General features: G+C 37.4%; 1 protein-coding gene across 5 annotated transcripts; it reads left to right on the forward strand.

Moving 5' to 3' along the window:
• The first annotated feature begins 2565 nt into the window (after window positions 1-2565).
• LOC113729588 (uncharacterized) lies at window positions 2566-8174 on the forward strand. Of its 5 annotated transcripts, XM_072078545.1 has the most exons (4): window positions 2566-3075; window positions 3336-3496; window positions 4901-7471; window positions 7608-8174. In XM_072078545.1, the coding sequence occupies exons 2-4, from the start codon at window positions 3455-3457 to the stop codon at window positions 7902-7904; spliced, it is 2910 nt and encodes a 969-aa protein (XP_071934646.1). In that variant the 5' UTR covers window positions 2566-3075; window positions 3336-3454; the 3' UTR covers window positions 7905-8174. The 5 variants fall into 5 exon arrangements, with proteins under 5 accessions (XP_071934646.1, XP_027109672.2, XP_027109683.2 ...); XM_027253871.2 differs by lacking the exon at window positions 3336-3496 and having other exon boundaries at window positions 2569-3071; XM_027253882.2 differs by lacking the exon at window positions 2566-3075 and having other exon boundaries at window positions 3092-3496.
• Window positions 8175-13856: the final 5682 nt, after the last annotated feature.

Genomic DNA, 13856 nt, shown 5'->3' on the forward strand with positions numbered 1-13856 from the left:
ATATTGCCCACCAAAGTGTTCCCACAACTTTCAGCGAAGCCACTGCCGGCAAAGTTTATATGAACATGTGAAGTGGGTTATCAGGGGTAATTCTTAATGTGTAGACATTTTTGATCTAGAGATTTTCGTGAAGAAATTTTGTGGGTTTTAGTTGAATTTTGATTTCTCATTCCCCAAATCTAATACAAGTTGACTTTAATTTGAGCGGTTTCTGCTTAATTTAGTATTGAGATTCTTGGCATTGATATTAATTTGATCTGATCCATTTTAGTATGAAGGAAGAAAAGAAAAGGAAAAGGAAGAAAAATGCAAAAAAAAAAAAAAGAGGCCTGGTATAAATGATTGATGATTGAACCTAGAGATGATGACAATGGAAAAGGTATCAGTGTTTGCAACATGAAAGGCAAGTTAGAGAAGATGACTGTTTGGAAAAGATCAAATCTTTTTAAAATTTCAATTTATCCCCTTAATTTACTTTTTGTTCTCAAATGAATTAAAAAATTTAGTAAAATAACAGCTAAATCCTAAATTAACTATTGGTACATTTTGAAAACGGGGTTAGCATTGAAATTTTACGTCTTTCCGTCAATTTGGATGATTTCCATCCATTTTCCAAAGAAGTTCAAAGCATAAGGAGTTTATATGGGGGTTTTTAAACAATGAGGAAATTTTACGACAATAACCCAAATTACAAGGGGGTTTAATGTATTTTACCTTTCAAATGGCATCAAGAAATTTTCCCCAATGTTTTAAAAATCAGACTGTTATTTGAACCAATGAAGTGAAAAGGTCGAGATTCAATCGGTCGGATTGGTTCAACCCCGGTTCAATAAATTTTTAAAAAATAATTTATTTAAATATATATGCACAAAATAAGACATGTAATTGGCTAATTTAATACTTTATATGATGAAAAGTTTACTATTTTTTAATAATTTGGATTTTTAAAAATAAATTTTTTAAATTATAAGTTAAAACAAATAAATTTCATCTCAATTTCAATTATATCTAAATCCAACAAAAAAATCACAATATTTTGAAATTATACAAAATTCACGTCTATAAGAATTTAAATATTGTAAACTTAAATTTTAATTTACGTTTTGGGATTTAGAGATTGCAATTTAAAAAAAAATTTTGGAGTTCGAAGGAAATCAAGAAAATCGAAAATAGAAATATAAACTTGATAAGAAATAAAAAATGAGACAAAAGTGAGTGGTTGTGACATTAAATAATTTGGGTTAAAGAAAAATAAATTTTTTTAACTTCTTTTAATTTAATGGACAAAAACAAAATTAAAAGATAGAAGAAAATATCAATAAATTAAAAATAAAGATGTTTGATTAAAAAGAGAGTAACAAAAGAAACGAGGATAGAGAAAGAGAGAGAGAGAGAGTTGAAAATTAAAAAGAAAGAGCCATGAAAAGATGAGATATTGTAAGAAAAATGGAAAAAAATATGAATGTTTCTTTTATATAAATAAGGTATCAAAAAAAACTAATAAGATGTGATGGTGCAACGGTTAATACATTGGTCTTTTATTACAAAGGTCTTGAGTTCAAATCTTGATAGCTGTATTTTGCAAAACTTAAAAAAAAGGGGGAGGAAGTTGAAAACCGAAAACCACCGGTTCAATCCGGTTCGTGATTTTTACAGTTTGATCGATTTCTGACCGATTTTCTGACAAAATCAACTATGCCATAGAACCGGACCGGTGCCATGGCCGATTCGCGGTTCAACCAGTCAGTCTGGTCCGATTTTCAAAACATTGATTTCCCCAATTTAAACCCAATTCATTTTGCATCTACGGATAGTTCGACTGGTTCCGTAACCTGATAGTGACCAGCAGGTTCCATTATTGATTCCCTGTGCTATTTCTCTGTGTATCATTTGGATAAGGCCCTATACAATTTTAGCGGATTAGTCTGATCGAAAAATTGGGTTACTTCTAAATAAAAAAAAAATAAATAAAATCAATTCATTTTACATTTAGCACATCACAACTCAAAATAATTTATCTAATTCCCTCTCTGCTCCGTAATACAAAAGGTTAAAGACGCATCGTTGCCCATAAATGCCAAAGAATTCCTTACTTAACAATAATGAAAAGAACGTAGAGAATTTAAAAGAATAATAATGTACAAAGCTAGCGACTATTGCAAAAATTGATAAGATAAGTTTTTTTTTTTAATTTAGACATTCTCCATTAGCGACTACTCGAGCTCGCGTTGTTTAGAGATGCTCACGAGCTTAACAATTAGCGCCATTAAAGCAGTAAGCAAAAAACGGGAGTGGTGCCAATGGCAGTGGTATTGGTAGTGCATTAGACTTGAATGGGACCTGTGACAACTGCGTTTGCAGGAAATGCAGGCCCCTCTCTTTCGGAAAATGTTACGAAGGAAAAATCAAAATTTTCCATTCCTGATATCATTGGCAGAGCAAAGCGAACCCATTCTTTTTACCGCCATTCCTTAATTATTAAGCGGCCTGCTTTTTCATAAGTACCCAATAAATAACTTACGGGGAACAAGTCAGTACGTGGGTCCCCGGATGTGACCTCCCGCGCATATCTCCTTTCCTTTCAGCCGTCCGATGAAAACGAGCTCTTCTTCGCCTCTTTTTTTTTCTCTCTCCGACGCTGTTACTAGTTATTATTAAAAAAAAAAAAAAACAAAGATCAAAATACACACAAACTGCAGCACAAGTGAGCTCCAGCCCAAAATCCCAGAACTGTACTCTTTTTAGCTCCCCCTGCTTTTCTCCTTTTCTTTTTCCTTTTGGGTGTACGTTCGATTCTGTATATTCTCATAGTATTTAGCTTTGGAGTTTGGGGAAAGCTGAGAGCATAAAGGCATTTTGGGATGCTACAAAAGATTTATATTCTGCTTAGTTTCTGCGTAAAGCTCCTCTCATCTTTTTGATCTTTTTGGGTGGAGCTTATTTTGCTTTTTTACTGCTTTTAATTTCACACCCACTTATTTCCATGGGGGGTCACCGACGTGGTTTTTATCTCTGCATCTTCAGAGAGCTTCATGGCTTTTTCTTGCTCTCCATTCTGCTAAATAAGCAAGGCAAGTTAGTACTATTTCTTTTCTTTTTTGGGTCTAATCTGGCTTGGTGGATTGCTGATATGCTTCTTTGTTTCGTGATGAAAAGATTTGCATTCTTGTTGTGTTCGCGAAATTCCTTTGGAAATACTCTTTCTGAAATTTGTAGCTGACTCTCGAGACGCAATTATCTCCAAGATCTCTGTTTTGAATACAAAATTTTTGCTTTTTTGGTTGTTCAAACTTGTTATTTGAGTTTGCATTTGGGTTTGTTCCTCTCACAGACAGGGAAGCTGTAAGAAATTTTTCGTTTCGAAAGTTCTTTTTGTTCCTAAAGAGCTACTCCATTTAACCTATCGCGCGAATGGTAGAACTTGGAAACAAATGAGAAGAAGAGCAAAAGAAAGATGGAGAAAATAATTTTGTGGAAGGGGAAGAAGTGCTTAAAGGTCTTTCCCCACTCTACAGTTTCTTTCCTTCTTATTCAACTATGTCCCAATAAATAAATCAATTTATTGGTCAATTATTGGTGTTTAGGAAATGTCAATAATGTTTCTCAGCTTACATTCAATTATTATGTCCCAAAAAAAAAATTTTTTTTTGAATGTCGATTTCAAATTTTAAAGAAGTGCGAATGCTTTGTGGTTAGTGGTTATGCAATAGCTGTTCTTCCTTGTCTTTTGCAAGGTTTTCTGCTTTTGACGATGACATCCCAGTTTACCTTATCTTCAAATGTCACTCTTATGGGTCTCAAGGACCACCCAATCTTCGCTTTCAAATTGATCTATGGTACACGTTTGTCTATATGTTGCCCAGATTGTCCTTATGCACCCTGTGAACCATTCTTTTTCCTAATCATACTCTTATTTGCATCAAAGTGGGATTTGTCATATGCATGTCGGATTGTGTTACCATGAAGTAGGAGATGCTTGACTGTTTTATACTACAGAAGTTGTCAGTCTTAAAGGGTAAGTGGTCTTAGAGCCATGTTCATTATTATGCTTCCGGAGAGAAGTGCCAAGAATTTCTTTGTAGCACTTCGGTTCAGAATAAAGTTACAAACGGCCAGGCTGCTTAAGTTATAATCCTGTTCCTAGAATTAGATCAGTGGGTTCTCCTAGTGAAACTGCGATACCTTTTTCCTTCAATAGAGAAACTAGATTGAAGTATGGAAGCACAATTGATCTGAGCCCTCTCTTATTATCATTGTTTTTTTTATAGCTTCCATTCAGTTGTTATTTCTAATTTATTTGACGATTTCTGGTTTAACTTAGTTCTAGTAGTAAAAAATTAACGAGTTCAATTCACAATCACATCATGTATCACAAAACTTCTCATCCTTAATTATTTGTACCTCCAACTTTATTGTTGAGATTGTTCTGTTCTGCCTTTCATCCCATGACTGCAAACTCTGGAGAACTTCCTTGGACGATTTTAGATCTTCTCAAAATTTCCCACTATTTGTCTATAGAAGGACTTGTAACATTTCCATCTCTAGCTGTATATAGCGTGGGCCAGCTGTCTCCGATTACAATGAGCCTTTCTCCTCTATTAGGTCCATTTAGCAAATAACATTGACAGGTACGTGCAGGAGACACTAATATAATGTGATTGTTGAACTGAATATGCAAGCCATAAGATGGTTAATTTCATGCTATTGGCTTGTTGCTTCTTACCATATAACACAGAAAGCTTCGCTAGGTCCCCTCGATTATGGCTTCTTTTGCCTCTTTACTGCTCTGAGATAATACTACTTGTCATCTTCTGGAAATCATGTATGTCTTTCAGACAACTGCATCATCTCTATACGTACTATCCAAGCTCACTACATTTATGGCCTGTCTTTTTGATAGGTACCATTTCCATGTGAGATCCATCAGCTGGCTAACCAAATTTCCAGAGCCAAGTTGGTTAATTGCGAGATATCTGGTGCCAAGGGCAGTATGGAATGTCATTTGGAGCTCAATAGAAACTTGAGGGACCAGGAACTCTTGCAGGTAGTCTACAGTCAATCATCACACCAAACATGCCAAAGTACAAAACTGGGAGATAGGTTCAAACTAGACAGGAATGGCAACTCTTCTGCAGATTTTCATCCTAAAATAGTGAGAAATTTGGACAATGTATCACAAAAGCCACGAGCACTTCACCGAAAGCAACGAGCTAGGAGTAAGGCAGATGAACTTGTTAGATACATGTCAAGTTTGCCAAGTTATTTGGAGGCAGGAGAAAACCTCCAGGAGAAAGCTTTGAATGTTGGGGTCCTTGAATGGCGCCGTCTAGAGAAGTGGCAGTATAACCACAGACAGGTTGCCGAACGAAGTTCCAAGTCTTCGCCATCCAACAGCAATGCCTCATTGTTTTCCTCAACAGAGGGATCATCCTCCAATTCTGGCAGAGGTCATAGCTGCTCTCCTATCAACCAGATGATGCACCGCCCTAGTCTGGATTCTAATCGAAACACATCTCCTAACAGAGTCTCCTCCCCCTCCCTAGGCACCAAATCCTTCCAGAGAAATGGTGGAAAGTTCCAAGATCTTGGAGCTAGCTCGAGTAACTACTTGAAAGTGTCACAGAGTATCCTCAGCACACATCAGTGTTTTAGCAAGTACACGGAGAACCGGGGTAAAGAGTGCAAAACCCCAGATCATGATCCGGTAGGTATTTCTGAGAAGGAGCTACAAGAACTAGAAAAGCATAGTTCCATCTCAAATTTGAATGGAAAACTGAAGTTCCATGTCCATGAACATTCGAAGGAAAAGGAAAGCTTGCAAATTCCTTGTTGTAAGCCTAATTCTGTTCATGACAGCATGAATGGACAGCCACTAGTGGTACTCCATCAGCCAAAAGAAGTACTAGAAATTAGATCTGCTGCATCGTTGAATCAATCTGATTCAACAGGAAAACTGGCCCAGGGATCAATCGAAGCTAGTCGACATAGCTTTTCTGATAATTCTAATTCTGATGTCCATGAGCTCTCTTCTGATATACCTCGCTCTTGTCCACTTCCTCGTGAAGTTATTACCCCAAGGGATGCGCAGATCCAACAACCCTGTTCCGCAGCTGAAAGCACTACGAGGTTTTCCTCTGACCTATTACCATATTCTAAAGTCTCAGCTAGTCCGAGCAGAAGTAGAAATCTGGAAAGGAAGAAGTCAAGCAGAACACTTGATTGTTCAGCTGAGGCACCAAACCTGAAAATGGAGACTGAAGAGGATAGGAAAGTCAGACATCCTTCCCCAATCCGCCGATTAATGGGTAGGATAGGCAGGAGCTCAAAAGACACACCATGTGCTCTACAGAGAAATCTTGAGACTGATAGAATTTGCTCCAAGGAGGCTGAAACCTCCGTTTCCTCAGTTGATTCATCTTGCGACAAATCAAATGTCACTGGAAAAGGAAGGTCCAGTCCTTTGAGAAGACTGATAGACCCATTACTTAAGCCCAGGGCCAGCAACCTTGACCACTCTTTTGGTTCACCACAGAGAGATTCCTCACCAATAGACAGGGCGGGTAAATTATCCAAGGGGCGAGGAGAGTCTGCTGCTCGACATTCTTTGAAAGTGAGGTTAGATCTTGGGAGCTGCAAAACAATTGACATTGATCATCCACAAGACATTGGAAAATGTGGCTCATCAACAGTACAAGCGCTTCTGCAGGTAGCAGTAAAGAATGGACTCCCTCTATTTACATTTGCAGTTGATAATAGTAGCGAAATTTTAGCAGCCACAATGAGTAAGCTAGGTCCTGGTAAAAAGGATGCTAACAGTTGGGTGTATACTTTCTTCACTGTTCATGAAATGAAGAAAAGGAATGGTAGTTGGTTAAACCAGGGAAGTAAAGATAGAGCTCATGGTTACATACCTAATGTAGTAGCACAAATGAAGGTTTCTGATGTTGCATCCACAAAGTTGATTGGGCAAAACTTGGCGGACCAATGTACCGTTAGGGAATTCGTTTTGCTTGCTGCGCAGAAAAGACGGGGAGATAGGCAGGCGTTAGATGTACAGGCAAATGACGAACTCACTGCTATTGTTCTTAATTTACCTAAAATGGCCGTAAGAAACTTAAGTGAAGGTGACCAGAGAACATGTGAAGTTGAAAAGCTTTCAATGGTGGACTTGAAAGTGCCTTCCCTTGACTTTTGCAGATTTTCTGAGAGTAGGGATGTTGAAGAGAGCGGGTGTTTTGCTGGAAGCGTGGACCCTTCCGGTCTTACAGTTGTACTTCCGGGTGGTGACCATGGAATACCTAGTAAAGGGGAACCTTCACCTTTAATAGAAAGATGGAGATCAGGTGGATCGTGTGACTGTGGGGGTTGGGATGTTGGTTGCAGAATAAAGGTTCTTAGCACTCAGTTTGGTGTGACGTCTGGTTCAGCTAAAGCCCAGTCGAGCACCAAAAAATTCCAGCTTTATTGCCAGGTAGTTTAATACATGCTGCTAGTCGACCTCATTTGGTTCATCTTTTAGCTTTTGTCTTTTCATTTTCTTGCTATTGATACACATCATACTGCAATGTGGTCTTGCCTTCTAATTCGTTTCTACAAACTTTCATCAGGAACGAGGACTGGACGAAAGGCCAATTTTCAGCTTGTCACCGTTCAAGGATGGTATCTATTCAGTTGAATTTGACTCATCTGTCAAATTTCTACAAGCATTCTCCATATGTATTGCATATCTAAATGGTTTCCAGCCAGCTAAATTTTCTGAATTCGGGTATTTATCTGAGAATAAATCTTCGGAAGAGAGGACATTCTCAGAAACTGATGAGCCAAAGGTTTTCAACGGGGACCAACAAGAGTATCCTGCAAGCAACATCTACCATCCTCCTGTTTCACCTGTTGGGAGAGTCTAGCTTGCTAGAACGTTCATCAATTTGAACTTGGCAATGCAATTCAGATTGTAAAGTTTTGTCATTGTGACTAAGCAACAATAAGGGTTTATTCATTAAACTGGAAGGTTCAGCCTGAAGGTACACCCCTAGTGTTACAGGAGGAAAGAATGATGCCAACAACAGTTGTATTTGTGTTACTGGGGCATCAAAAAAGGCATTGTCATGCGTCCCTTTCTACTCGATGCAAGTGTGCATATTGCTGTTGCTAATTGAACTTCGTCTTGTGCAGTGTCTTTGAGTTCTTGAGTTACAGATGGAATCTTGGTCCTTGATGAACCTATTTAGACAAGTAAGCTCGCATATGAACTAAGCTTAGGATTAGTTGCCTTGATATGGGCTGCGTGTGCCCTTCCAACTCCAGATTTTCAACAAAGTAAAGCATTTGGATTATTTTCAACAATGTAGCAAGATCACAATTTTTATTTGGATTAATTTTTTTTTGTCCAACTACATCGGTTGCATTCTCCTTTCTTGGTAAATATTGGGTAGAGGACAAAGGAAGAATAAAAGATTTAAGCGATAGGATATGGTTGGCAATAAATTTGCTCATGTATCATTTGGGAAGGGCAGGCATAGAATTGGGGAATCATGAGGGTGCCTGTCCGGGGTTCTGCAGCCTGTTCATTCAGGATAAATGCATAACCAAAAAAGCCTTATGCAGTATTACGATTCAGGACGCATACATTTTATTTATCTCATGGAGTGACTCCTTAGAAAAGTATACTTCCCCCTCTGGTTTACGAAGTACCATGATTTGCAAGAAATTTGCTTCTCTCTGCCACATTCTCTGTTCTTAGTGTCCTGGCATGAATCTAGGAAGTTAAACAATGAATTCGCCATTTTACTCATGATGAGGACGAAAAAAGTCCGTTCATCCATCAGTAACAGCAAAATAAGTAGGGTCTTATTACAAAATGGGGGAAAAAAAGAAAGACTTTTTGCTGAAAATTGTTTATGTGCACTTTGGTAGTATTTAGGATACATGGAGAGGCAAAGTCTAGTGGACATTATGAGCTCATGGTACAGTTTCTTCTCTAATCCGCCACCCGCACATAGTTTACCTATTTTAACTGCTATATTAAATGTTAAAGACCAGTTTATGTATTTTGTTGTCTTCGCGAGAATTAAGTATTGATCTAATAGAAAGCAACCTTTTTCTTTAAGTCCTGCAGTCCTATGAAAATGAAAATTGTTCTAAAATTGTGATATGTCTACAGTCTCTGACAATTGATTCTTAGTTTGTGAAGTTGTTGCAAGCCAGTAGTATTCCTTGCAGATTCAAGTTCTTACTCTTACTCAACGACGTATTTGTGTTTGTAAGGTCCACGGTTGCAATACCTCGTTACATTTGAAAGGAAATTAAGCAGAAAAGTACTAGTGAAACATAGAAAATATCAAAAAAAGTAGAGTCATGTCGAGTCAGAATCAAACTCGAGTGTTAACTTGCTTGAATTCGGACATACTGAGTTTGTTTGGATGAGAATTTATTTGGATGATTTATTTGATCTAGTTACCGTAGCACTTTTCGTGATGTGATATATGCGAGATAAAAAAATGATTGAGAATTGTGTGTATGATGCAAGTAAAATAAAATCTGAAATTTTTATTCCAAATTCTTGTTGTCCAAACAAACTCAGACTTTACTGACATGCTCAATCTCGAATCAGCATTCCAAGCTAGGCTCGAGTTCGGCTCTTTGAACTTCTTTTCGTCCAGCTCCAGAGTTTTGAAATATGCGATTGTTAAATATTATAACATATAAACCTAAAATAGTAATTTGAAAATAATGACATAATAATTAATTATTCAATGAAAAACTCGATTGAATTTATCGAGCCCTCGAGTCTCCTAAATTTGTATTCAAATTTGATTCGAAATCCGAATCAAATAACTCGAACTCGATTCGTGTTTGATGGACATCGACATCGATTCAAACAATTGGACGTCGAGTCAAGGGTGCTCGATTCATAGCTTACCGTCAAACATTTTGAGGATGGAAGTTTGAAAAAGGGAATTCCTTATTCGATCAAATCGTCGACACTTTTCCCCATCGTGCCTCGGGTGAATCATAATTGATGGGTGGATGCTAATTGGGGAAAGAAGAGCCGCTGGGTGGGGACCATAACCTGTAGCCATTCATAATCTCAGATGATGGGTTCACAACGCACAGCCAGAAGCATGTAGTAGCAGTAGTCGTTAGCATTAAGGATTGTTCTGCTCCTTAATTTAATGTGGAAAGTTTTTTAAAAGGTGAGCACGTGACGGGCCATAAAGGCAGCGGCGCTGTCATGTGACCTAATCATGCAATTAAATAATGCTTCGACTTGCTGGTCCCCTCCTCCCGCTCCCGTCCATGTCTCCTGGATCTTCCAAAATAAAATTTTATTTATTGTGTGGTAGTAGAATACTAGAATCAAGAAGAATGCAAGACGGAGTCTTGAGCATGAACGAGGCTCCTATAAATACTTGGGTAAATTGCAGGGTCATCCCTTACTAGCTTTTTGAAGTTAGGCATCATATTTTAGTTGACTAAAATCTTATATATACACTCATAATATATATACTGTCACCGTTTGATGCTTGACATATGTATAAAAGTTGAATTTCAAGTTCAAATTTTATATAGTTATCATTCACCCAATACTGACAGTTTATAAACAGTATATGCACTATCGACGTAGGAAAGATTAATCCATCTTAGTTTGTGTTAAATTTTTTGTTTACTGACAATGTAGCGTGTTTATATACATTAATTCGAATGCAAATTTCAATTTTGCACACGGCGCGTCTGTACTCGTTAGCAAAAGAACTCTCAGATATGGTAAACGAAAAAAAATTAATCATTTTAGTTTCGATAACATCCACTTTTAGAGGAATTTAGATTTGAAAGTAGGTCGTTTGCATACTGACCATGTATCGGTGAGGTAGAGGACTTGTAATCATGATAAATTTTGGGAGATTTCCTGCATTATATATACCTTCGTAAAATTCTTTTCCTACCACTCTCATTTCTTTCTTGTACTAATATATATTCTTCAACTGCAATCCGAAGACCCGAAGCTCGACATATCACATTCATCGGTGACAACATCTTTCGCAGCACTGGGGCTGCTTCTGCATGCAGTTGGCTTCCTCTCCACCAGTCAACCAGATGAGATAATGGAGTCATTCCTTTTTGCTTCGCCTTTAGCTTAATGCCACAAATTTTTGTCATTTCATTAGCTTAAAAATTGACATTTCCTCCGCCAGCCTAGCTAAATCACTAACCCCAGCTGAAATTCAATCGAGAGAGTGGATATGATCATGATTGCATGTACAATACTCATTTCTTCGTTCATCATCAGCACTAATAATTCCGGATTTGACTCCCACGTGTACTTCTAGCTGAGTTTGCATCAAAGGCCAAAACGAATCATCGGCATGTATAGCTGGATTTTGCTCTATACCTTGACTGCAATTGATGTTTTACCGGTTCTACGAGCTCATGTGACCTGACAAATGCGATTTAGGAATCAGTTTCATAATTTTTCATCAACAATTGATGTTGCAGGTGAAAAGTTAAGGAGCGTAAAAATTCATAAAAAGTCCCATTTAGATTGCAAGTTTTTCAAGAAGAAATTTTAGAAGGTTGGTTCTCTTGACACAGATCTCGAGCTTCTTTCTATCTCACATATAGATTACATTTGCTACGGTATATTTTCCAAACGGGCAGCATTATGTTCTACCTTTAGCTTTTTCGTATGAAGTCCAGAGAATAGAGTATTATATCATCAGATAACAAGGAGCCGCTGCGGTTCATGTTCCCACATTTGAGAATGGATGGACAACTTTGACGTAGCTAGTAAACAACTTCCTGGGCCCTTCCAATGCTTAAATAAGCATTTTTAGCCACTAAAATCTGAGCAAAATACCATCCTTTCTGTATCCCTTTCTTTTGTTCCATCAAAGCAAACTTAGACGAATGAAAAAGGGTTTCGTTTCATGACGACGCATCTACCAGCTCGGCACAGCCTGCCTGGTGGGCTTCTCCGGGCAAGTGTTTTCAAGGATGGTGACAGCAAGTTTGAGGATCCTGTACATGGGGTGCGATGCATTTCATGATGGCTATTAGGCCCCATGCATTAGCAGTTTATTCATTCTAAATCAATGGATTGATGTTCATAAAGAGCAACGACCTGCTAGCACACTTGAGCTGGAAACGAAAAAAAAAAAAAAAATAATAATAATGATAATAAAAAGCGGGTCAAAGCAAGTGATGACCCCAAATTTGGGGCGTTTGCCTTTCTGCATCATTGAGGGAATGCTGTATTCATTTTTAGTACTTGTGGACCTTCCTGATAAAAAAAAAAAAAAAAAAGGAGTTCTTTTTTCACTCCAGATATTATGATTTTGTCCACACAAATTAGGCAGTGGTACCATTTCAGCTGAAACTTACTTTTCAGAATTCTTGTCCTTTAATTAATCTATAGTTGTTCCACGAGCATGTGCGATTTTATCTTCTTGTAATGAAGAAACGAGTCTAACCAGACAAGATTTGTTATGGAAAGTGCTGTGAAAGGAGTACTAAATAGGGATGGTGATTGAGAATATGCAGCGAAAGGAGTTAATCTTGATGATGCATGTCCTCTGATTCTGGCGCTGTACATTTTATTCGCCTAGATTTATTTCTTATACTTGTGCATCTTAAACCATTCAAGATGATTTAGAAGTGTCGGGAGAGAAACAATTTTAGAAAATTTATCAAAGAATTCAATATGTAAGTCGGGAAGTCAACTCTGATCCAAAAACTTAAACTATGAGGAGGTCTCGATCCCTTACTCTCGTATTAACCTCTCTTTTTTCATCTCTCGAACATATGAAATATAATCCTTTACTCGTGAGTCTAATAAAGAGTGTGGAAGTTAAATCATAAATGGAGCGTCGGCCGTAAGTAATTCAATGAACATCAACAATTGCTATACTTTTCAAAAGTATGGAGGGCGCAAATCATCCAAGTTAAACTACTGTTTTGACTCAATGATTGAGGCCATAATTAATACAATTGGTATTTCAAGTACTCCTATTCGAAACCAATAATTTCATTACATCAATTTTCCGTTCATTGATGAAGAATTCTACCCTGACATTGACCATGCCTGTTGTTTGAAAACAACTTTAAGCTTGACTAAGAGTCCCTTTAAATTCTTGTCAAGTTCCATCCATTTGTTTTCAACCTTTATCAAGTTCCATCCATCTTGAGGACATCATCTTCTTTTCTATTATCATCAATTTTCAAAACTACACAACTTTTATACTTTAAAGTGCTAAAAAGTTCTTCAAAGATTCAAAATGGAATTTATAACAGAATTTTCAAACTCAAATTGTTACTACGAAATGTAGATGTTCTCCAAGTTAAGTTGTTTATTTTACTTTGGTAAAATAAGTTGAATGACAGCAAAAATAAAAAAAAAAAAAAAAGGAAATCCCAAATCCTAGACAGTGTTACACATTAACTGTTGAACTAATCAACGAGGTTGGCCTAATGGTTGGAGGGAGGATTCTCAGACTTCTCCTACATTCTTAAAATTATCCCTATTGTCTTATTTAAAATTCGAATCATGAGTTTGAAAGTTTGGGGTGGAAAGGTTAACAAAAAATTTGTTAAAAAAAGATTAACCATTTGCTAATGATGTTTACTCGGAGCAGGGAATGGTGGGATTGTTGGAGTGGAAAGGCATTTTCAAGTGCATTTGACGTTGCAATTAGAGCAGGGTTTACTATTTAAATCGTCATCCTTAAGTGCGAGCGCACCTAAATTAGTCGTAATTCTCCACTCTGACTCCCTGAGTTTGACCCGGCGCCTCACTTAATCATCCGACTCCCTTTCAATCTTCCGATGATTATATCTAAATCTAGTGCAATTAAAGCCTAATC

Source organism: Coffea arabica, chromosome 1c, assembly GCF_036785885.1.
Source record: "Coffea arabica cultivar ET-39 chromosome 1c, Coffea Arabica ET-39 HiFi, whole genome shotgun sequence".
Lineage (NCBI taxonomy): Eukaryota > Viridiplantae > Streptophyta > Magnoliopsida > Gentianales > Rubiaceae > Coffea > Coffea arabica.